General features: G+C 42.2%; 1 protein-coding gene across 4 annotated transcripts in view; it reads left to right on the forward strand.

Annotated features, from left to right (window-relative positions):
* Positions 1-23,494, forward strand: part of MCHR2 (melanin concentrating hormone receptor 2) — a 186,266-nt gene that overhangs the window by 85,627 nt on the left and 77,145 nt on the right. For all 4 annotated transcript variants that reach the window (XM_083176987.1, XM_083176989.1, XM_083176990.1 and 1 more), the window contains one exon: positions 17,802-18,011. In XM_083176987.1, coding sequence (XP_083033113.1) covers positions 17,802-18,011 — 210 coding nt within the window. The remainder of the gene's footprint in view (positions 1-17,801; positions 18,012-23,494) is intronic.

A 23,494-nucleotide genomic window follows, 5' to 3' on the forward strand; every position in this document is an offset into this window, starting at 1 on the left:
GCGATGCGATGACCCAATTTTTCCATAGGAATCAATGTTAAAATGGACTGAGTCCATTTTAACATGGAATTCAATGGGAAAAAGGGTCCTTTTCATACCCCTACTATCCAAGTGGGCATGGAGTTGGATATAAACCTGTGGCGAGCGTAGCGAGCCACCGAGCCCGAAGCGTGGCGAGCGTAGCGAGCCCCGCGAGGGGACACAGAATACCGTCCCCTCGCGGGGCTCGCTTCGCTCGCCACGCTTCGGGCTCGGTGGCTCGCTACGCTCGCCACAGGTTTATATCCAACTCCATGCCCACTTGGATAGTAGGGGTATGAAAAGGACCCCTTTTTCCATAGGAATCATTTTAACATTGATTCCTATGGAAAAATCGGGTCATCGCATCCGATGGTCGCATGCGATGCGATGCGATGCGATATCGCATCGCATCGCATCTGATTGTATGCCTTAACTTAAGGCATACAATCAAAAAATCGGACGCCCGGATAACTCACAAGTACCAATAATATTACTAATAGTACAGTACTAATATTATGTAAGCTTTTTTAATGTATTTAGAGTCCTGTTTTCTTCCCATTTTTGTTCATTCGTTTCTTACATAAGTTATTTGCATTTTCTTAGAATGAATGCACCAAAGATTCATTGGTGCATGCCAAGAAAATACTTAGAACATAAGTAATGGATTAATATAATTGCCAATGCCTATTTATTGTGTTAGTTTTTATAGTATGCAAGATATTTGTGACATTAGGGTACATTATGTAATTCAAAAAAATACTATGGGCCCAATGTAATAGGGCAGGCATGTCCAACGTTGGCCCTCCAGATGTTTTGAAACTATATATCCCAGCATGCTTTGCAATAGTTTTAGCATTCTCTAATAGCAAAACTGTGGCAAAGCATGCTGGGATGTGTAGTTTCACAACATCTGGAGGGCCAACGTTGGATATGCCTGTAATAGGGTTTGAGGGGATTGGGAAAAAAGTAATTAGTGGTTTTGTAGCTGCTTGGCATGTGCGCTGTGATCCGTATGTGTGTGTAGTCATTCAATAATCGTTTCCCTTGCGAATTCACACAACAGCAATCAGCTCTGAATAACCCCCCATGTTATACTGCATGTGGGGCAGATGTAACCTGTGCAGAGAGAGAGATTTATATTTGGGTGGGGTATTTTTTAAACTGAAATCAAATTGCAGTGTAAAAATAAAACTGTCTAAAGCTGGGTACATGCGATCTGCAGATATACAGTTTCTGCAGATGGATTACACAGTGTTCTGCATATACTGTATATACCTGTGCTGTCAGATCCATTGTGACTGACATCACAAATAGACGGGCATGTACATGCATCCATCTTTTGCACTGTCAATAACCGCTGGCTTGTGTAAATCACCCATACACACAGCACAATCCTCCTGAGTTATCTTAGATATATCACCTGTTGACTGTGCTATACCGCCAATGCTATATGTCTGTGAACAATGTTGTTCACAGATATATCACTGTTACACACTGGGCAACGATGCTATATCAGTCATTCAATTGAATGACCCAATATATGGGCCAGTGTGTTCCCAGCTTAACATTTGTGGGCTACATGCAAAAGCAGCCGGTATTAACCCTTTATGTTTGCTTTACTTTTTAATCGGAATCAGGTCTATTTGCTCCAACAGACATATATACTAGTTACCGTGTACCATTTAAACTAAGGGAAATGCATTGCGCATTTACTTATATTAGATTTCAAAATCACATAGAGGAATACTATATGGATATGCATAAGATATGTGAAAACAAAAATTATACTTTTTTTTTTTTTTTTTTTTTTAAATGAAGGTCACTCACCTCTTTGCCTATATGTGTTCTAAACACTTTAGTACTGTATAACAAACATCAATAGAAAGTGCAGAACAAAAAGAGAATACTGTAAAAACATAGGCTGACCTGCCAGCTGTGAAATTTCACTCCCCTGGATTAACCAGGTGAATTTGTCAAAATAGGTGTGAAAATTGCTAAATAAACATTTCCATTCATAATTATGACCTTTAACGTTTACTTTATATAAGAAATATAATTTTTTATGCAACATTTTTTATTTGAATTGATATAACAAATGTGAGTGACGCTGGCATTTTTAGCAGACGTTTTGCACATCTCACAGAGATGTTGGCACTCAAAGGATTAAACTGTATACTGATTCTTCTGCTTTATAAATTAAGATCCACTATTGTAAGGGTGCAGTTATTTTCTAAAATAGATAATAAATTCATAGTGTAATTATCTTCTTATAATACAACTATTTATAGCAGGTTGCATTTGCATTATCAGTCTCAGTGAATGAGTCCATATGAAAGGAGAATTTGCAATGAGAAAGCTTAACAATATTTTTACTCCTAATACTGTCTGCTGATTCACTTCTCATGTACAGTATACACCATATTTTTTATGGCTGTGTGGGAAAGTATGATTCTGAATTTAGGTTTATTTAAGTTCCGTAATATATTCATATTGTTCCTTTGGCAGATGTGGTATAAAACGTCAACCTTGAAAAGGTCAACAGTGTCTCCAAAAAGGACACTATAGAACTGGAAAATGTCTGGAGAAGGGCAACCAAGCTAATTAAAGGGATTGGGGATTTAAACTATAAGGATAGATTAGAAAAATTAGGAATGTTTACACTGTGAAAGAGATGTTTAAGGGGAGACATGCGAAACATGTATAAATACATATGGGGACAATATAATGAACCCTTTTTACTTTAAGGTTGGAGACAAGGACACGTGGACATGCGCTCAGGCTGGAGGAGACAGAGCCGGCCCTAGCCTAAATGACGCCCTAGGCAAGATTTTGGCTGGTGCCCCCTAGCACCCCCTAGCACCGCCACTAGTTCCGCCTCTGACCCTGCTCCCCTTTCCTAGCACCATCAACCCTCATCATAGCAGTCATCATTTTGGTGCTCCCACCCGCAATATTTTAAATAGGAACAGCGCACACATTCGGTGCACAGCCCAAACAGTGCAACTTTATTCACATGATATCATGCGATGGTGTCCCTTATTCATGTTACATCACACAGTAGTACCACTTTACCTTATGTTCATTACTCCTCACATTATTCACATTATACCCTTACAAAAAAATCCTTTGAAAATATTGTATTTTAAGCCGCTCTATGACCACACTGCAACCCAGCACAAAACAGTGTGTGCTGGGCAGAGGAGAAGAGCTGCAGCTGCTGCTGTCACTTAAAGGGAGGGGGCCCATGACCCCCACTGGGCCCATCCATTAGCCTGGGTAATTTGTACCCCCTACCCCTTTCTCTCAGCACCCCTGATAATACCAAACAGTAATGCCCCTTAAACATGACACACATTATTATTATGTCCTTATAAACATAATGCCCCTTACACATTATACCAACCTTTATTAATGCCCTTCATACACATAATGACACACATAATGCCCCTTACACATATGTTGCACATTATTAATGCCCTTATACACATGACACACATAATGCCCATTACACATATGTTGCACAATATTAATGCTCTTATACACATGAAACACATAATGCATGTTACACATATGTCGCACATTATTAATGCATTTATACATGACACACATAATGCCCCTTACACATATGCCGAACACTATTGCACAACCAACCCACCCGCAGACAGCACTCGCACAGCCGCTAACATTGTGACCTCTGCCTCGGCTTGGATACAGATGTTTCCTCATACACTTGACTCAATAGGCCATGCAGCCCCTGGCCAGTTCTGCTAACGTTGGGTGCCTTTTTTGCCTTATTTGCATTGTTATGACCAGCACACACAAGGAGCTTCCAATTATTAAACTGATATGCGGCATGCCTATATTCTGTGCGCGACTGTGGCTGTACCTGCATGTGGAATGCTATGTTACAGTGATTTCCATGAATACACTATTTCATATGCAGATACAGCCTCACTCACACACAGAATATAGGCATGCTGCATATCATTTTAATCAGCAGACACTGGTGGTGCCCCTAGGTATTCCAAATGCCCTAGGCCAGTGGTTCCCAAACTGTGTGCCGTGGCTCCCTGGGGTGCCTCAGGACACATGCAGGGGTGCCGCGGCTTGGTGGTGCAGGACCAACTCAAATTATTTATGGTTAATTATTTATGAGCAAAACCAGTGCTGGTGGCTGCCAATGATAGAATGTGTACAAACAGAAACAAATCCTGCCCTTTACCACATAACTGCCGCTAAGAATCGCATATAAACCCAATCTAAATATTTTTTTTTGGGACCTAGGGGTGCCGTGAAAAAATTCTGATTCTCTAGGGTGCCCTGAATCAAAAAAGATTGGGAACCCCTGCCCTAGGCAATTGCCTAGTTTGCCTATGCCTAAGGCGGGCTCTGGGAGGAGAGAAGTGTTATACCTTTAGCAAGAAAAAGCGGTACTTGTTTCCTAGAACGGCCACAATCGTGAGTGATCGTGGCTCTTAATTAAGGGACACGATCCTCACGATGTGGCCGATTTTTTACAATTTTTTCACTTTGAATGACAGAAATCGGGTCAATCGGTCGGTCGCGACCAATTAAAATCGGCCGCGATGCGACCGACCGATTCACCCGATTTTTCCATAGACTTCAATGTTAAAAAATCTTTTAACATTGAAATCGGGAGGATCGCGTTGGTCTTGTGCCATTATAATGGCACAAGATTAGATGGACTTGATTAAGTCCATCTCACATAGGGAAAAATGATAAAAAAGGTGAAATGGGCCAATATGACCCATTTCACATTTTTTATGTGCCCGCCATGACCCCACGATAGACGTCAACCCGAAGCGTGGCGAGCGCAGCGAGCCCGCGAGGGGCGGCGGTACGCGTCCTCCGACCTTTTCATTCCCCTACTATCCACGTCGGCGTGGAGTTGAGAATATATAGTGTGGCGAGCGCAGCGAGCCACCGAGCCCGAAGCGTGGCGAGCGCAGCGAGCCCCGCGAGGGGACGCGTATACCTGTGAAGTTATACGCGTCCCCTCGCGGGGCTCGCTGCGCTCGCCACGCTTCGGGCTCGGTGGCTCGCTGCGCTCGCCACACTATATATTCTCGACTCCACGCCGACGTGGATAGTAGGGGAATGAAAAGGTCGGAGGACGCGCACCGCCGCCCCTCGCGGGCTCGCTGCGCTCGCCACGCTTCGGGTTGACGTCTATCGTGGGGTCTAGCCCACTTAGTAACATTTGGGGGGGCAATTGAAAAAAATCTGGTGAAAAAAAAAAAAAAATCGGGTGAAAAATCGGTCGGTCGGATCGGTCGCATCGTATGCGACCAAATCGCATGCGATGCGATCGATCCGATTTTTTATCTTACGACCACAACGATCTAAATCGTTGTGGCCGTGCTAGGAAACAAGTACCGAAAAAGCTTTTTACGTTCAGGGCAGTACAAGTATGGAATGCTCTTCCAGATGAAGTTGTGACTTCTGACACAATAAATACATTTAAAATAAGATTAAACAAGCATCTATTGGAAAAAAGACATCCACGGGTACAACTGATAAACATAATTTTGCCCAAAGTGGAATATTCATAATAAAAATATAATCCTTTGGTCTACAAAGTCCAATCACACAATGTAAGTTATTCTGGTTCACTCCTACTGGCAAATTCCTTCTTAGATGAACAAAACCATGTGCACTTCAGGGGGCAAATGTAAAATGTGCAGAGAGAATTAGATTTGGGTGGGTTATTTTGTTTCTGTGCAGGGAAAATACTGACTGTTTTATTTTTAAACTGCAATATAGATCTCACTTTGAAGTAAAACCCCACCCAAATCTAACTCTCTATGCACATTTTACATCTGCCCCCCTGCAGTGCACATGGTTTTGTCCATCTAAGAAGAAATTTGCCAGAAGGAGGGAATCAGAATAACCCCCTATATATGAATGTTCCAACACCTGCAACCTAAAAATAATACAGTTTCTATTTCAAATGCAAAACATTTTCAAATTATCTGCAGGATGACATTTTATTCTAGTCTACAAATAGAGATAGCTTGATGCTAAATACTAATATTAAATGTGTACTTGCCTACATTTAATATTAGGCAGATGTGGAAAAATGCTTAAAAGTAAGAATGCTTTAAAAATACATGTGTAATTTAGTTTTTTTATATCAATTAACAAAATGCAAAATTATTGAACAGGAGAAAAATGTAAACCAAATCAATATTTGGTCAGACCACCCTATGCCTGCAAAACAACATCCATTCTTCTAGGTAGTCTTGCACAAAGTCAGGGATTTTGTAGGATTATAGTCAGGTGTATGGTTAACCACTTATAACAAGCAAACGATCATTGTAGGTTGATCATCATGTAGGTTGAAACACAGTCATTACTTGTAACAGAAACATCTCTGTAGGGGGCTTAAAACTTGGTAAGAAACAGCCAAACTTTGCTATGTCACAGGCCATACACCATGGCAAGACTGAGCACAGCAACAGGACACAAGGTTGATCTACTGCATCAGCAAGGTCTCTCCCTGTGAAAGATTTCAAAGCAGGCACTGGTTTCAAGATGTGCTGTTCAAGCTCTTTTGAAGAAGCACAAAGAAATGGGCAACATTGAGAACCGTATATGCAGTGGTCAGCAAGCAAACTTAGTGCATCAAATGAAAGACACATAATGCTTACTTCCCTTAGACATACAACAAATCTCCAGCAGTGTTATCAGCTCAGAACTGAGAAAAAACAGTGGGACTCTGGTACACCTATCTAATGTATGAAGAAATCTAGCCAGAAGTGCTCTTCGTGGAAGAAATGTGGCCAAAAAGCCACAATGCACAATAACATGGGAATTGGAGTGCAGAAAAATGGCAGCAGGTGCTCTGGACTGATGTGCAACAATTTGCTATAGTTGGCTGTGACACAAGGTAGTTTGTTAACCGAATGTAGCAAAACAATGACCCCAAAACGAACCAATGTCATTAAGAGTTATTTACATCGTAAAGAAGAACAAGGTGTTTTGGAAGTCATGATATTGCCTCAACAGACCACTGATCTCAACATCAAGTCTGTCTGGGAATACTTGAAGACATAGAATGATTTGAGCAAGACTACATCCACAGAAGATATATATAAGTTTTTCATGATGTTTGGAACAACCTTGTTCCATCAAAAAATGTGTGCAAGTGTACCTAAAACATTTAATACTGCTTTAAAACCAAAGGGTCACGTGAAATGTATTTGATTTAGATTTATCTACTATTTGTTCACTTTATTTTTATTAATCAAATGCAAAACATTAATTCTTTTATTTTTAAAAGTAGTCTTAAGCTGAGTACACACAATGCGATTTATATTGATGATATGCGTGACAGCAAAATTGTTAATGATATTTAATAAAAGTTTCTTCCCCTCTGTGAGACATTTAAGTGCTGTGTTGTTGGTAGCCACTAGGTGACGCCCAACATAGCAATCCATGTGTTGCTCCATTTGGGCAGCACAGCTGCCGGCGCTGACATTACTGTTATGATGTTCCATCATTTTGTCAGGCTGATGAGTAGTAACTTAATTATATAAAACTGTTTAAAGTATATAAGTTAACATTAGGAACTGCACTGCATTGCTTGACGTTTTCTCATACTATCAGATATTTTTTCATTCCGTCACAACAGAACAACTTAACAGAGTTAGGAATTGTATTAAAGCAGATACTGTAAGTGTAAATAAATGACTGAGATACCAGATATGGCAGTGAGAAATGTATTGGAGTTACAAGTCCACAGCTATATAATTGCTAGGGGCAATTTTCTGACAAACCATATTCTCATGGGAAAAGAATGTTCACAACTCTCATTGTTCTATTTGAAATAATATGTTCTAGAGTTGATATCCAAAGACTCCTAAATTGATTGAATAGAGAATTGATTTTCTACCAGCACGCAGGTAGTAACATTCCGATTTTATTGATTTATTTTTTATCTACTCTGCCTACTGTACTATGGACATAAAACAGAAAAATCTCTGAAGATGTATTACAGTCAATCACGTGTTTTCTGTTTTTCTTCTCTTTCTCTTTTTTATTCATTTCATGCTACGGTACCTGAAACATTTAGCCTTCTCTGTAACATCTTTAAAATAATTGATTAAATGTGTGGATTTTGTAGCACTGTGGAATCACGGCTTCCTGGAAATGATGTGAATGATACAAAATAACACACCATGTATTGTAGTTGCCTTAATAAGGGTTAAACCATAGTGGGTAACTATCATGCAAATATTGTGCAGATGGAGTGTGAAAGATACAGAGAATCCTCAGAATTTTCTATAGCAGAAAATGCAGGTAAAACCCCCAGATTTTGTACCGCATTTCCATATGTACCGAGCTAAAGAATGATAGCATCTTCTGGTGGTTTTACCCAATAGAAGCCTATGGGCTGAAGGCCCCCACATCCAGTCCAGTGAATAGAAAGTATAGCTCTTATAGTGTAAGCTGCCCTTCGATACTAATTGCAAATGTTAGTACATATGTGATTAATATGTAGACCAGTGGTTCCCAAGCTTTTTTGAATCACAGTACCGTAGAGTGTCTGGATTTTTTTCATGGCACTCATAGGGCCAAAGTTTCTTAATGGGAAATGTAGAGAAAATATAAAATTAAGAAAATTATATGTGTTCATAAGTGAGGGCCAGGATTCACTTCTGTTTGTCCACATATTTTATGAATGGAAGCCACAAGCTCTGTTTTTGCCTATTATAATAGCCACAAATAATTTGAATTGTGCCTGGACCACCAACCCATGGCACCCCAGGGTGCCACGGCACATAGGGCCTTATTCTAGTTCACTCTTTCTGACAAAATCCTTCTTAGATGGACAAAACCATGTACACTGCAGGTGGGTCAGATGTTACTTGTGCAGAGAGAATCAGATTTGGGTGGGGGTTTACTTCAACGTGAGATCTACTGTATATTGCAGTGTAAAAATAGTTGACCACAATAGTGGTCAACAATGCATCCAGTTTTGATTTAAATTCAATGAGTCCCAGAATTTTACTGTTTTAATGGTGAAGAATCCTTAATTCAGTACGGAATTTATTTTCCTCGAGCCTCAGTACATGCTTGCGTGACCTAAGTATAGGCCTGTTAGTGAACAAATCATCACACAGTTCCATATGATTCCCAGTCCTGTATTTGAACATACTAATGATATCACCTCTCAACCTCCATTTCTCCAGTGAAAACATATTCAGCCTGGTTAACCTATCTTTGTATTCTAGCGATTCAAGACCTTTTACTAGCTTAGTCGCCCTTCTCTGTACCAATGTCCTTTTTAAGGTGCGGTGCCCAGAACTGAACACAATATTCCAAGTGCGGTCTCACCAATGCCTTGTAATGAGGCACTATCACATTGGCATCCCTTGAATTGGATTCGGCATGAAAAGCCGGCTGTCGGGATCCCGGCGTCCAAAATCCCGACGCCGAAATCCCGACAAGGGGGGACATGGATCGCCCCCCCCCCTTGCGGGCTCGCTGCGCTCGCCACGCAGCGGGCCCGGTGCCTCGCTACGCTCGGCACACTAATTTATTCTCCCTCCGAGGGTGTCGTGGACACCCATGGGGGGAGAAAGTGTCGGGATTTCGGCGTTCGGGATTCCGGCGTCGGGATTTTGAACGCCGGGATCCCGACCGCCGGGATTTAAACTGCATCCCCTTGAATCCATACCTCTTTTAATGCATGCTAGTGTCCGGTTTGCTTTTGCTGCTGCACTTAAGCAGTGTGCATTATTACCCAATTTTTCATCTATGATGACCCCCAAGTCCTTCTTTACAGCATAATTTCTTATAATAACTCCATTTAGCCTATAAGTAGCTTGTTCATTTTTTATCCCATAATGAATTATTTTACATTTTTCAACGTTAAACTGCATTTTCCACCTTTCCGCCCACCTTTCCAGTTTATATAAGTCACTTTGTAGTGTTTCCACATCCTCTCCTGAGTTAATTTCCTTACTTAATTTCGTGTTGTCTGCAAATATTGCAATTTTACTCACTATGTCACTTCCAATATCATTAATGAATATATTAAACAAGGTGGGTTCTCATTTGATTGTCCTGAAGTCAGACTGTTTGGTCATTGTTATAACTAGGGATGAGCACCGGGGCCAAAGATTTGGATTTGGATTCATCACCGAGATTTGGATTTGTTGAGCAGCGGTGAAAGGCTTTGGATTTAGATTTTTTTTTAAATTGTAAAAAAAGCCCACATCACGTAATTTTTGCGCTTTTTTTTGTCCCTAGAGTAATATTAACCTCAATAATAATTTCCAGCCCTTTCCAGACAATTTTGACCACTTTACACCTCACAATATTGTTTTTAGGGCAAAAGGTTGCACCGAGGTAGCTGGATAACTATGCTAAGCCACACAAGTGTGCAGCAGAAACACATGGCTCATTTAGGAGTGGCACTGCAGCGGCAGACAGGATGTCAGTTTGAAAAGCTAGGCCTCAAAAAGACCCCTATCTGGCTTGATCGTGTTTATGATGTGCAGCAGGAGGAGCAGTGGGCATTTTGTGCAACACTGACTTGCTCTGCAAGTGTGTATCTGTGTGTATCTGTTATCAGTTTAATACCCAATAAGCCGCCTACAAAAAAAACTAGGCCCCAAAAAGCACATAATAGCAACAGAGGTGCAAGATGGAATTCCCACTGTGCCCACCCACAATAAAAGAAGCAATGATAAAAAAAAAGTGCATCATTCATATAATAATGAGAAGCGATCCATATAATAATCTCATTGCTCAACTGTGTGATTATTACCAGTTGTGGGTGGAGGAGAGGGGGGAAATTAGGTGGCAGATGGAAAAGAGTTCCTCCACCTCTCTAGGACCACTTTTACCCCTGGGTTGGAGCTGTATACCTGTTCAGAAACCAGGGGCTTCCTTCCTAATCGTATGTGTCAGTTTAACACCCAATAAGACCCCTATCTGGCTTGATCATGTTTAAGATGTGCAGCCGAGGAGCAGTGGGCGTTTCATGCAGCACTGACTTGTTCTGCAAGTGTGTATCTGTTTTTATCAGTTTAATACCCAATAAGCCGCCTAAAAAAAAAAAAAACTAGGCCCCAAAAAGCACATAATGGCAAAAGAGGTGCAAGATAGAACTGCCACCGGGCCCACCCACAATAATTAGAAACAATGATCAAAAAAAATAGTGCATTATTCATATAATAATTTAATTTCATAACGAAAAGCGATCCATATAATAATCTCATTGCTCAGCTCTGTGATTAGCAGACAGGATGGCAGTTTAAAAAAGTAGGCCTCAAAAAGCACATAATGGCAAAAAAAGAGGTGCAAGATTAAATTGTCCCTGGGCCTGCCCACCCACCCTTAGGTTGTAATAGGACATTGTGCACTTGACAAACCAGTCATTTCAGCCAGAGGGACTGCCAAACCTGTGACTGAAATTACTGGTTTGTTTGGGCCCCCACAATAAGGTACAGACTGACTGGTGTCATCATTTGCCATCCTAATCTTCACTCTCATCAGTGTGTACCTCATCATCACACAGGGGGGGTATTTTGGTTCACTCTTTCTGACAAATTCCTTTTTAGAAGGACAAAACCATGTGCACTGCAGGTGTGGCTGATGCTACTTGTGCAGAGAGAATTACATTTGGGTGGGGTTTTACTTAAAAGTGAGATCTATATTGCAGTGTAAAAAGAAAGCAGTCAGTATTTTCCCAGCACAAAAACAAAATAACTCACCCAAATTGAATTCTCTCTGTGCATTTTACATCTGCCCCCCCTGTAGTGCACATGGTTTTGTCCATCTAAGAAGCAATTTGTCAGAAAGAGTGAACCAAAATAATCCCCACAATATCAGCTCATCACTGCTGAGCGATGTCTGTGTTTTGTGATGGAATTGGTGGGAAAGGTCTTCCTTGTGACATTTGTAGTTCATTTTTATGAACATAATTTTTTCAACATTTTGAGGAAGTAGCCTCCGACGACGATCACTCACAAGGTTCCCAGCATTAATGAACACTCTGGAGGGTGGGCAGCTTAAGTAATGCAAAGCCAGCAGGTACAAAGGCCTCCATATTCCATTTTTTTCTTTCCAGAATGTGAAAGGACTCTCTGACATGCCTACAATGATGCTGTCCTGAAAATAGTCCTCTACTTACTTCTGCATTGTGACCGTATCTGATGCAGTAATCACACTAGAGGTGTCACTGATACTGCTCAAATCACTTAGACCTGACCAGATGTCCAAAAAAGTTTTTTGTGGACTGCTTTTCACCCCCACTAGATGTTTTTGGAAAATGCATTTTTTTATAGGCAGATTCGTGCAAAAGGAGGAGACAACACTTCAGCTGCTAACTTGCTCACCAGGAGCTCTTTGCATGTTGTAAGATCTGTGTCAGTTGGAAAGAAAGACACAGCATAGGACCTCGGAACAAGCACGGTTGCCAAAATGTAGTGTTCCCCTCTCAACATATTGGCAACCCGTGTATCCTGTTGAAGACAAAAAATAACTTTTATAATAACTATTTTGCGCATGGGCCTTCTTTGATCTCTTCCATCAATTTTGCAAGTTGATTCTCCAAAAGCCTAATTAAGGGAACCACCTGGCTCAAACTAGCAGTCTCGGCACTCACTTCACAGGTGGCTACTTCAAAGGGATTCAGCACCTTGCACAGCACCGATATGAGTTTCCAATGTGCTGGGCTAAGGTACATCACCCCTCCTCTCCCAAAGTCATGGCTTGTTGTATAGCTGTGAATGGCTTTCTGCTATTCTTCCATCCACTGAAGCATATACAGGGTGGAGTTCCACCTTGTTGGCGCCTCCTGCTTCAGCGGATGGAAGGGAAGATTAAATTCATCTTGCAGCTGCTGCAATATCCTGCACGCTGTTGCAGAATGCCAGAAATGCCCGCAAATGTTTTAAAATGCCTGGACCACTAAGTTGATCGTGTGAGCAAAACAAGGGGTTGTGTTGGAATTCACCCAGCTGTAATGCTTTCACGATATTACTGGCGTTATCTGAAATGATAAATGCTGAGATTCCATCGCTCAGTTTTTAGTAAAGTTGGTGATACATACAGTAGATTAGCCTGCCTAGTATGAATGAGCTGGTGATGCTTGCTAGATCCTACTGCTGCTGCTGCTGGAGGGGATTCAATCACCCAGTGGCCTGTCACAGTCATGTAATCCTTGGTCTGTCCAGTGCCGCTTGTCCACATATCCGTGCTTAAGTGGACACTGTCTCCAATCCCACTTTTCAGGCCATGGATTACTTTAGACTTGATGTCCTGGTACAGCTCAGGAATGGCTTTACGGATTAAATGGAACCGAGATGGAATCTGGTACCAGGGACACGCAGCCTCCATTAATTGTGTGAAACCCACACAATTAATGGCAGAAATTGGACGCATATCCAATGGTCATGGCTTCTGTGATCGGCTGTGCCACTGGGTGAGAACTGACATACTTGTTTTTCCATGCCAAGCACTGCTGAACAGTCAGTTGATATTTCAAAGTAGTATAATGGGTTTTCTTAGGACACTTTAAGGTTGAAGAACTACCCCCGCAGCAGCAGCAGTAACAGAAGGCCTTTCGATCAAGGATTCTTCTGCAGAATCATGGAAAGGGGAGGATTCTTCTTGCACAGCAAGAGTATCAGAAGAACCATCCTTGGTCATTACTGAGGATACTGAAGTTGAGGGTGAGGGTGTTGGGAGATCGCAAGTGGTGGGGTCCACTAAAGAGAAGGGACCCATTTGATGCTGGACTTCTTGTTGATGAAAATTTTTTGCACCAATTTTGGAAACATCCCTATACTTCCCATGAGCTCGCTGCAGATGAAGTAATAGGGAAGATGCTCCAAGATGCTTAATGTCCTTACCTCAACTTATTTTGTTTTCACAAAGGTTACAGATGACTTGGTAAATGTTTTTTGAATTGCTGTGAAAATAAGTCCACACATAAGATGTACATTTGTTGGTCCTATGACTAGACATGACAATGGCAGTTTTATCATGCCCAAAAGATGGTTCCACTTGTGCCTCACTTACACACACAACTTCCTTATCCTCAATATCCAATTCCTCAGTAGTGCCATGGTCTGCTACACAAGTCAACCCCTCATCCTCTTGCTGTAACTCGATGGGAGTAGAAGGCGGCTTCTCTGAGATATTAGGCTCACACGTAGCACTCAAGGACACACTTGGACTCCCCTCAGTGCTTTGTGACATTTCTGTTCCTAGACACACAGTTTGTTTTGATAACCTAGTGGTTTGCACTGTTTACTCACTTAGGAAAGCAGAATGACAAGGTCTTTCTTTGTCAGACGCATGAGATGCCTCACTGGCAGCTGCAGATTTCCAAGTCTGACTCAGAAATAGAGGGAAAGCCCAGAGTCTTTCCTTGCCACTGCGTGATGTGAAGGGCATTCTGGCAATTTTAATTCTTTCATCTACAGGAGGATCAGACTTACCTTTTCTTTTTATTCCTGTTTGAGGTTTTTTTGTTTTAGAAACTTTTTGGGGTAACTCTCCCTGCCCGGTTTGAGGATGAGCATCAGTGATGGTGTTCATATTAGTAGTAGTACCATATTGGTCACCATGAATGATGGCAGCAGCTGGTGCGGGAGTATTTGGTCCAAGCTGTTTGTTCTCCATTTTCAAATTAAATTTAAATAAGAGCAAAATATTTTTTCTTGTTTTTGAGGACAGATCTCAAAAAAGAAAGACAAAAAGACAAGAAAAATTGATTAGGATTTTTTAAATTTAATTTGTTTTCAATGCTGCTTGGACGCAGAACAATCACACACCCACCTTCTGACAGTATATACTATGGGTGCACTAAACACAAAAATGAATAATTAAAGATGAGAAAAATTGATTAGGATTTTTTAAATTAGTTTTTAATGCGCAGCTTGGACAACGCTGCTTGGACGCAGAACAATCACACACCCACCTTCTGACAGTATATACTATGTGTGCACTACACACAAAGAATGAATAATTAAAGATGAGAAAAATGTATTCTGATTTTTTTTATTAGTTTTTAATGCGTAGCTTGGACAACGCTTCTTGGACGCAAAAAAATCACACACCCACCTTCTGACAGTATATACTATGGGTTCACTACACACAAAGAATGAATAATTAAAGACTAAAAAAACTGAATAGAATTTTTTTTATTTAGATTGTTTTTAATGTGCAGCTTGTATAATGCTGCTTGGACGCAGAACAATCAAACACTCAACTTGTGGTGTATACTATTGGGGGGCAGTATACAGAAAAAAATAAAGAGCAGCAAAATGTATTTTTATATTGTATTTCTTTTTTATGGACGGCCCTTCGATAACACTGCATGGACCGTGGATGCAGAACAATCACGCACACAACTTGTGGTGTATACTATTGGGGTGCAGTATACAGCAAAAAAATAAAGAACAGCAAAATTTATTTTTATATTGTATTTCTTTTTTATGGATGGCCCTTGGATAACACTGCGTGGACCGTGGAGACAGAAAAATCACAGTATATATGGTGTATAGTCTGCACTGCACAAGTTCACAACACCCCTCTGTCCTCACTTCACAGCACAACTCTGCAGTCTGCACAATACCCCTCTGAGTCTGCACACTAATGTAATTATGACTGAGAGATTAATGACAACAAGTACAAGTTCAAGTTTAAGTTAAACACCCCAGTACCAAACCCCTCTGCAGTCTGCATGCACTGCACACAACACCCCTCTATCTACTCTGCACTGCACAACACTCCTCTGTCTGCACTGCACAGCACCCCTCTGCACACTAATGACTCTGAATGATTGATGATGACAAGTACAAGTTCAAGTTAAACACCCCAGTGCCAAACCCCTCTGCAGCCTGACTCTGCATGCACTGCACACAACACCCCTCTGTCTGACTGTGCACTGCTAAGCACCCCTCTGCAGTCTACACAACACCCCTCAGTTATGGTTTAAAACACCCAAGTGCACAATGCCCCAGAAGCCCGCCACCGCCGTGAACAGCAGTGCTGTGCACAGCAGGAAGCATGACTGTGAAATGGCGCCGAATTCTCGGGACGCTGAGCTCTTATAGACTCGGAATCTCATGAGAATCCGACGCCACCTTCCCGTGTTCGGCCGTGCTTGGGTTTCCAAACAAAGCAGGAAACTCGCAAGTGCGGTGCGCGGCCACTTGGGCCAACTATGTTCGGAGCGGTTCAGATTCTGTGGAGTCCGAACTGCTCATCTCTAGTTATAACAGCAACCACTCCATCTTTTATTCTTGTTAAATTCAAGTGGTTACATTTGGGTATATTTGTGTGAGAAGCAATATCATCACCAAAATCATACCTTTCCAAAAGACTGCTGTGGAAGTAGCACAGAGTATTAAATCAGCATACAATGGAAAATAATTAAACAAACCATCTGCATTTGAATAATATTGTTGAGGGAGTCCATAACTCCCAACCGTCCCGATAACCGCGGGAACGTTTCGGTTTTCGGAGACAATCCCGCGTCCCTCCCACCACAGGCAGTGTCCCGCGGCAGGTGGGGGGCAGTTGGGAGTTCCCCGTTAGTTGCTGGCTAGCGGAAAATAGATGATGTGCGCATGCCCCCACAGAGTAAAACGGACATGGCCTCGCGGGACAACGCAATTATAGGCCATGCCCCTCCCGCGGCAAGCCACGCCCCCTAATTTTGTGCTCGCATCTTTGGGGTGCGCAAGTGTCCCTACTGTGAGAAACTGAAAGTTGGGAGGTATGGCAGTCTCTTCTCTGTATTGCAAGGTCTCTCTGTTTCCGTTATCTTATTTTTTGTCCACCTGTTTAATATCAAGTACAATAGCGTTATTCCTGTTGCAGGTTCTCTTAGTAGTGGCAGTAGTAGTGTATCATTCTCTGCTACTTACTTATCAAAGGTAATAAATGTAAGAAAATCTGCTTCAAAGCAAAATGTTTAACCCCCTAATGAAAAATCAGTTTTTGTTTATTTAGGTAATTGGTAGTTATGAATCTGGTGATCTCATACATTACTTAACCAAATAAAAGAGTCATATTTAATTATTCCTTTTTTGGTACTTGTGAGTTATCTGGACGCCCGATTTTTTGATTGTATGCCTTAAGTTAAGGCATACAATCAGATGCGATGCGATGCGATATCGCATCGCATCGCATCGCATGCGACCATCGGATGCGATGACCCGATTTTTCCATAGGAATCAATGTTAAAATGATTCCTATGGAAAAAGGGGTCCTTTTCATACCCCTACTATCCAAGTGGGCATGGAGTTGGATATAAACCTGTGGCGAGCGTAGCGAGCCACCGAGCCCGAAGCGTGGCGAGCGAAGCGAGCCCCGCGAGGGGACGGTATTCCGTGTCCCCTCGCGGGGCTCGCTACGCTCGCCACGCTTCGGGCTCGGTGGCTCGCTACGCTCGCCACAGGTTTATATCCAACTCCATGCCCACTTGGATAGTAGGGGTATGAAAAGGACCCCTTTTTCCCATTGAATTCCATGTTAAAATGGACTCAGTCCATTTTAACATTGATTCCTATGGAAAAATCGGGTCATCGCATCGCATCGCATCGCATCCGATGGTCGCATGCGATGCGATGCGATGTGCCCGATCCGACCCGATTTTGAAATCGGGCGTCCGGATAACTCACATGTACCCCTTTTTTATATTCTGTTGGTAACAGTAAATGTCAGCACACTGTACAAATGACAATGAGCATTAGTGTTTCAAATACGTATTTTTATTCTTTTAATACCAGATCTAGAAGAAAAACTATACCGGACATCTACATCTGTAATCTGGCAGTGGCAGATCTTGTTCACATTATTGGAATGCCATTTCTAATCCACCAGTGGGCTCGGGGTGGAGAATGGGTCTTTGGAAGCCCTCTTTGTACTATAATTACATCTCTGGATACCTGCAATCAATTTGCGTGTACCGCCATTATGACTGCAATGAGTCTAGACAGGTAAACAGGTGTGGTGTTTCTTTGAAATGTGTTATAGTGCCAAATTTCTTACATGATGTATGCAAACAGTGTATCATAAACATCAGAAAGATTTACACAAAAACAGAAATTGTTTAATTTTATAAACACAGGTTTGCATACAAGCTATAACGTTAACTATTTTGTAGCATATGTGATGCTAGGCAACATTGACATCATGTATTATGGAGGGTATTGGCAGAGATGTTGTGTGTAGTCATGGTGCCCAGAGTACATGCATGATACGGTGGTTCCTTTTCACCACGAGTGTGCATGTCGGGTTACATTAAAGGGAAACAACAATAAAAACTTGTGGCAGTAACAAACTGGGGCATGGAGGGCTAGATATTGCAACCCTCTAAAGTAATTCCCATAATACAATTCACAGTTTTGTGGGTACTAAATAAAAATGCACCATACCTATATGCAATAATCCGGAAGAATGTTTATGTGTACATATATAACCTATGTCATCACCATGCAACATAGGTTAAAACAGACATAGAGTATGTCCCCACCTACTGCCCCATGTACCATATAGTGCCCTGGCATGCCATTCCAACCTGCTGCCCCATTACTCCTTCCTAAAGCCTTTCCAGCCTCCTGCCCCTTGTTACCCCAGCCCTATCTCTTTAGCCTCATGCCCTCTATGTCTATCCAGCCACCTGCATTATGCCTTATGTGTCTATCCAGCCTACTGCCCACTGTGTCTTTCAAGCCACCTCTCCCGTATCACTCCAGCCCCATTTCTCCAGCATCCTGCTCCCTGTGTTTTTCTGGCCACCTGCCTCTCAAGCCTTCTACCCCATCTCTAAAGCATCTTGTCCTCTGTGTGTGTGTCAACCTTCCCTTCCCCCTGTGTCTCTCTCAGCATCCACCCTGTCTCTCCATTGCTATCTCTCACCATGTGTCTCCATCAGCCACACTTACATCTTCTGCCCTGGTCCACAGATCTTCAGCGGGATGAGCTCTCTTTTACTGTGCTGGTGGCTCCCCAAGCTGTGGCTGTGTATTAAGAGCTCCAGCTTGCTGGGGTCTGTGTTGGGTGCAGAGCAGTGACAGCTACAGCTACAGTACAGTATGTGAGGAGCTCTTGCTGTGTGAGAGGTATTGTGTGAGGCAGAGGAGTGCAGTGACTGTATGTGTGAGGAGCAGAGACATGACCCTCAGAGGGAGAAGATCATGCATGACCTGTTTGTCTTCAATAAGGTGCAGGGACCTTCAGGGGTATGTACCTGGTAGGGCATATGTTATTTCGGAGGAGCCCTTGATATCATATAAAGGGATAGTTACAGTATATGGTGTAGTATGCCCTCTATGGCACCAGTATAGTGGAGCAATGGCAGGGGGAGACTTGTGTAGTCAGTGTGTGCTGGGGGTCTGAATTTGAGCCTTGGAGGAGGGTGTCAGTGAATGCACTTGCTGTCTGCTACAATCACACACTGACTGGGTTCCTGCCAGCAAAAAACAGTGAGGGTCAGGTGAGGGTCGGCATCCGGGCATTGCTTTTGCAATTGCATACTTCACATACAAAATGGTAAAATACAGCTGTTAAATGTATTATGCATACTACATCGTACTATGTTTATATGTTGATATTTGACATTTGACATTTTAAATTGTTGCTGACAGGTGGCCACTTGATTTTTGTATGATAAAGATTGATTTTTAAATAAATAGAAAGCATTTGAAATATTACAGGTGTCTGCTTTTTTAATTCAGCCTGAAATGCACCTGGTAAGGTTATGGCAGGACCTACTTTTCTTCCAATTTGTACCATAAAATTGTGAGACAGATTTCCCTAGATGTGTGTATACACACACACACACACACACACACGCACACCTGGGTGTCTGCTGCTAGTTCATATGTGATTTTTTTTTTCATTAAAAACAAAACTGTAGACTTATAGAAAGCATATGGTGGCAACAATATTAGTATTATAAGGCTCTTAGGGCCTGATTCTGGTTGACTCGGTCCCCGGTGTATTCGCTCCGGGGACCTATGGTTTGGCTCTGCGCATGCGTATATGTGAATATCACCTATGAGGGAGAACACTATCACCTTCCTCACAGCATAGTATAGCAGATACTCTTGCTGGTAACGACCCATCACTGCAGATTTCATAACAGACATTAATGTAGGGTGAAAACACACTTCGTAATGGCAGCCAAAACAAAGCAGAGCAAAATAGCTATGTGCAGCATTCAGCAGGTATACACCAAGCCTCACTAGTCACAAAGCAGAAATGCATGTCCAAATGCTCTATGGCGGGACTGCTGCTATTTCTATCCTCTTTGCTAGTCCCGCCCATTATTTAAATTTTAAAGGCCAATATGCAAGATGGTCGCATGGTGTACTTTGCAAACACATGAAGTACCTGATCCGACCGACCATTGCAGTTGGATCAGATTGAGATCATTTCACACAAAACCAAATTTTTTAGAAATCTTGAGCTGGGGACTGCCCGGGAGCTCCAGGGAAGTTCAAGAGAAATTGTTTCTCGATACACTAGATTACAGCAGTGTTTTGTAGATCTATGTACAGTAAGCAATGAAGTGGGAGGTGCCGAGCTGATTACCTTGAGCTTCCAGGCTGTGTGGGCATATGCTCTGCACTTTTTCCAGTTCTATGATGCCATTTTGTAAATAGGCATAATTTTATTTGAATCCGTAGCCTCCATGTCCCTTCGTATAAGGCTAGTTTTCTGTTGGGCTTATTTGTTGCTACATTACACTAAGCACTAGACCCCAGTTTATTGTCATTTGGACCCGCTCATTACATATGCAGGGGGCGGGGACCTGCTCATTAAATATTCACTGCACGGAGCAGGTCCCGATTATTCCATATGCAGATGGCGGGGACCGCTCGTTAAATATTCACTGCGCTGGGTCCTCAGTGGCAGTGCTGAACATAAGATGTGAAAGGGTTTGCTTTCACACCGGGCTTAGACCCGGTATAATACCGGGGGTACTTGTGTACTTTCACAGCGGAACTGCCCGCGGATCGCACCGTGTGCAAATCAGATCGTATGCAAATCGATTTGCATACGTTGTGATTTAGCACACCCCCACTATCCACACCAGCCCGAAGCATAGGGAGCACACGCAGTACATGTCCTCCCGACCTGTTCATACCCCCACTATCCACGTCGGTGTGCTAAATCGCATTGTATGCAAAGTGTATGCAAATCGCATGCAAATCATATGTAAATCGCATGCGATTTGTATACAATGTGGTCCGCGGGCAGTGCCGCCGTGAAACTACATACGTACCATACCGGGTAATATGTGCGGTCTGAAAGGGACATAACCTGCTTTGACCCATTTAAGAAACATTTTAAATACCGGATCTAAGCAGGTTTTGTGGTGTGAAAGCAGCATTAGTTACAGTAAAACTATGGGCAGCATCTCCACTATAAACTGTCACTTTAGTTAATATACCCCTTATCAGTTGTCTGATGATAGCTTAACTACACTAAAAAATATTACACTTTGGGGGCACCCTCATTTTAAAGAGATGAGTACTATCTTTCAAACAATTTTCCCCTTGTTAGGTTTTGCCTGGTGATCAGACCATTACAATTTATAAGTTCTTAGCGTTTTCTAAAGCTGGGTACACACCTATACACCCATTTTAAAGTTTGATTAACCCTACTCCTGATTTAGTAGCCCCAAACTACAGCCAATATGCACATACACACCTATACATTTGTACTTTTCCCGTCCAAACTATGGCAAGATGATTGCTTATGGAGTGTTATTGCAAGTGTTCAGCCTCTCACTTGGCCTACAGTATAACCACCTTTTGCTTTTCAATAAACCATTCCGATACAATGTCTGAAGAATGGTACAGTATTTATTATTTAGTAAAGGGATCGCACATATATGCGATGAGTGATCACATGATGTAATAAGCATAATGTTGCATAGACATGGAAATGCTATATTAAAGTGTAAATGAAACATATAACAAACAATATGCATATGAAAAGGCAAGGCAATGGGAAATCTGTACAATGTACAAGAGATATGCTACAGTGTAACTGATATTGCTAACATACATAACTCCCTAAATGGGTTGATGGTGAAATAGATTAATAAACTCACCATTTAATGCCGTACTAGGCCTGGAGCATGGAAATTGCTGTCTGGAACTTCTTTGGCCAAGAATGCAATGCTAAGCTAGCTACAAAGGGCTAAGAGGGACAAAATACTTCCACTGAGAATTAGATCTGTGCTGACCACTGGAGGGAGTTGATTATGTAAATTAAAGAAACAAATAAATACAACAGAAACCTATGCCGAAAGACATGTCAGCAAGAATGCCAGCAAATCGATCAAACTTGCGTACACACTGCTCTTTTGTTCTGATATAGGCCGGTTCAGATGTATATTAAACTGACATCTATACAATCCAAATGCTGTTCATCTGAGGTCGAAAGAATGGCCAGAAAATTGTATAGGTGCAGTGCTGGCTCTAGTCATACTCAGCAGAGGCTGCAATGCAGGGAGGTGCCAGGCAGGAGAGGTGCTCTCCCTGCTCGGATTCCCCACTGCTGTACTCTGTAGCTGCCGCTGTCTGGCGCTAAATGTGTTGGATGGGTGGAGCTACACTGGGCGAGGGGGCAGGGCTACACAGTAGCAGGGATGATGAAAGGAATGAGTAGAGGATGAGCTGCCAGACAGATTTGAAGGTAAATAAAGTGTGAGCAAGAGAGTAATAGGTCAGCTATCGGTGTGGGCATTATGTATAAGAAGCGCTACTACTGTCGACAGCTGGTTTAGACATTGCATACTGTATAAGTAGTGCTAGCACTGTCGGCAACTGGTGTGGGTGTTATGTATAAGCAGCATTACTGTTGGCAACTGGTGTTGGCGTTACATGTAAAGAGCATTACTACAGTTGGCAACTGGTGTGGGCATTACGTACTACAATCGGCAATTTGCGTGGGCATTACGTGTAAGCAACGCTACTACTGCCGGCAATTGGTGTGGCTTTATGTATAAGCAGAGCTACAGTAGTACTGTCGGCAACTGGTGTGAGCGTTAGCTATAAGCAGCATTACTACTGTTGGCAACTGGTATGGGCATTAGTTATAAGCAGCGCTACTACTGTCAGCATATGGTGTGAGCATTAATTATAAGCAGCACTACTACTGTCGCGAACTGGTGTAGGCATTAGGTACTGTATAGCAGCATTACTACTGTCAGCATCTGGTGTGGGTGTTACATATAAGCAGCATTATTACTGTTGGCAACTGGTGTGGTAGACAGCAGTACTACTGTTTGCATTAGTTATAAGCAGCATTAATACTGTTGGCGACTGGTGTGGGTGTTACATATAGACAGCAGTACTACTGTTTGCATTAGTTATAAGCAGCATTAATACTGTTGGCAACTGATGTGGGTGTTACATATAAGCAGCAGTACTACTGTCGGCAACTGGTGTGGGTGTTACATATA

This window comes from Crinia signifera, chromosome 3, assembly GCF_055691185.1.
Source record: "Crinia signifera chromosome 3, ASM5569118v1, whole genome shotgun sequence".
Taxonomy (NCBI): Eukaryota; Metazoa; Chordata; class Amphibia; order Anura; family Myobatrachidae; genus Crinia; species Crinia signifera.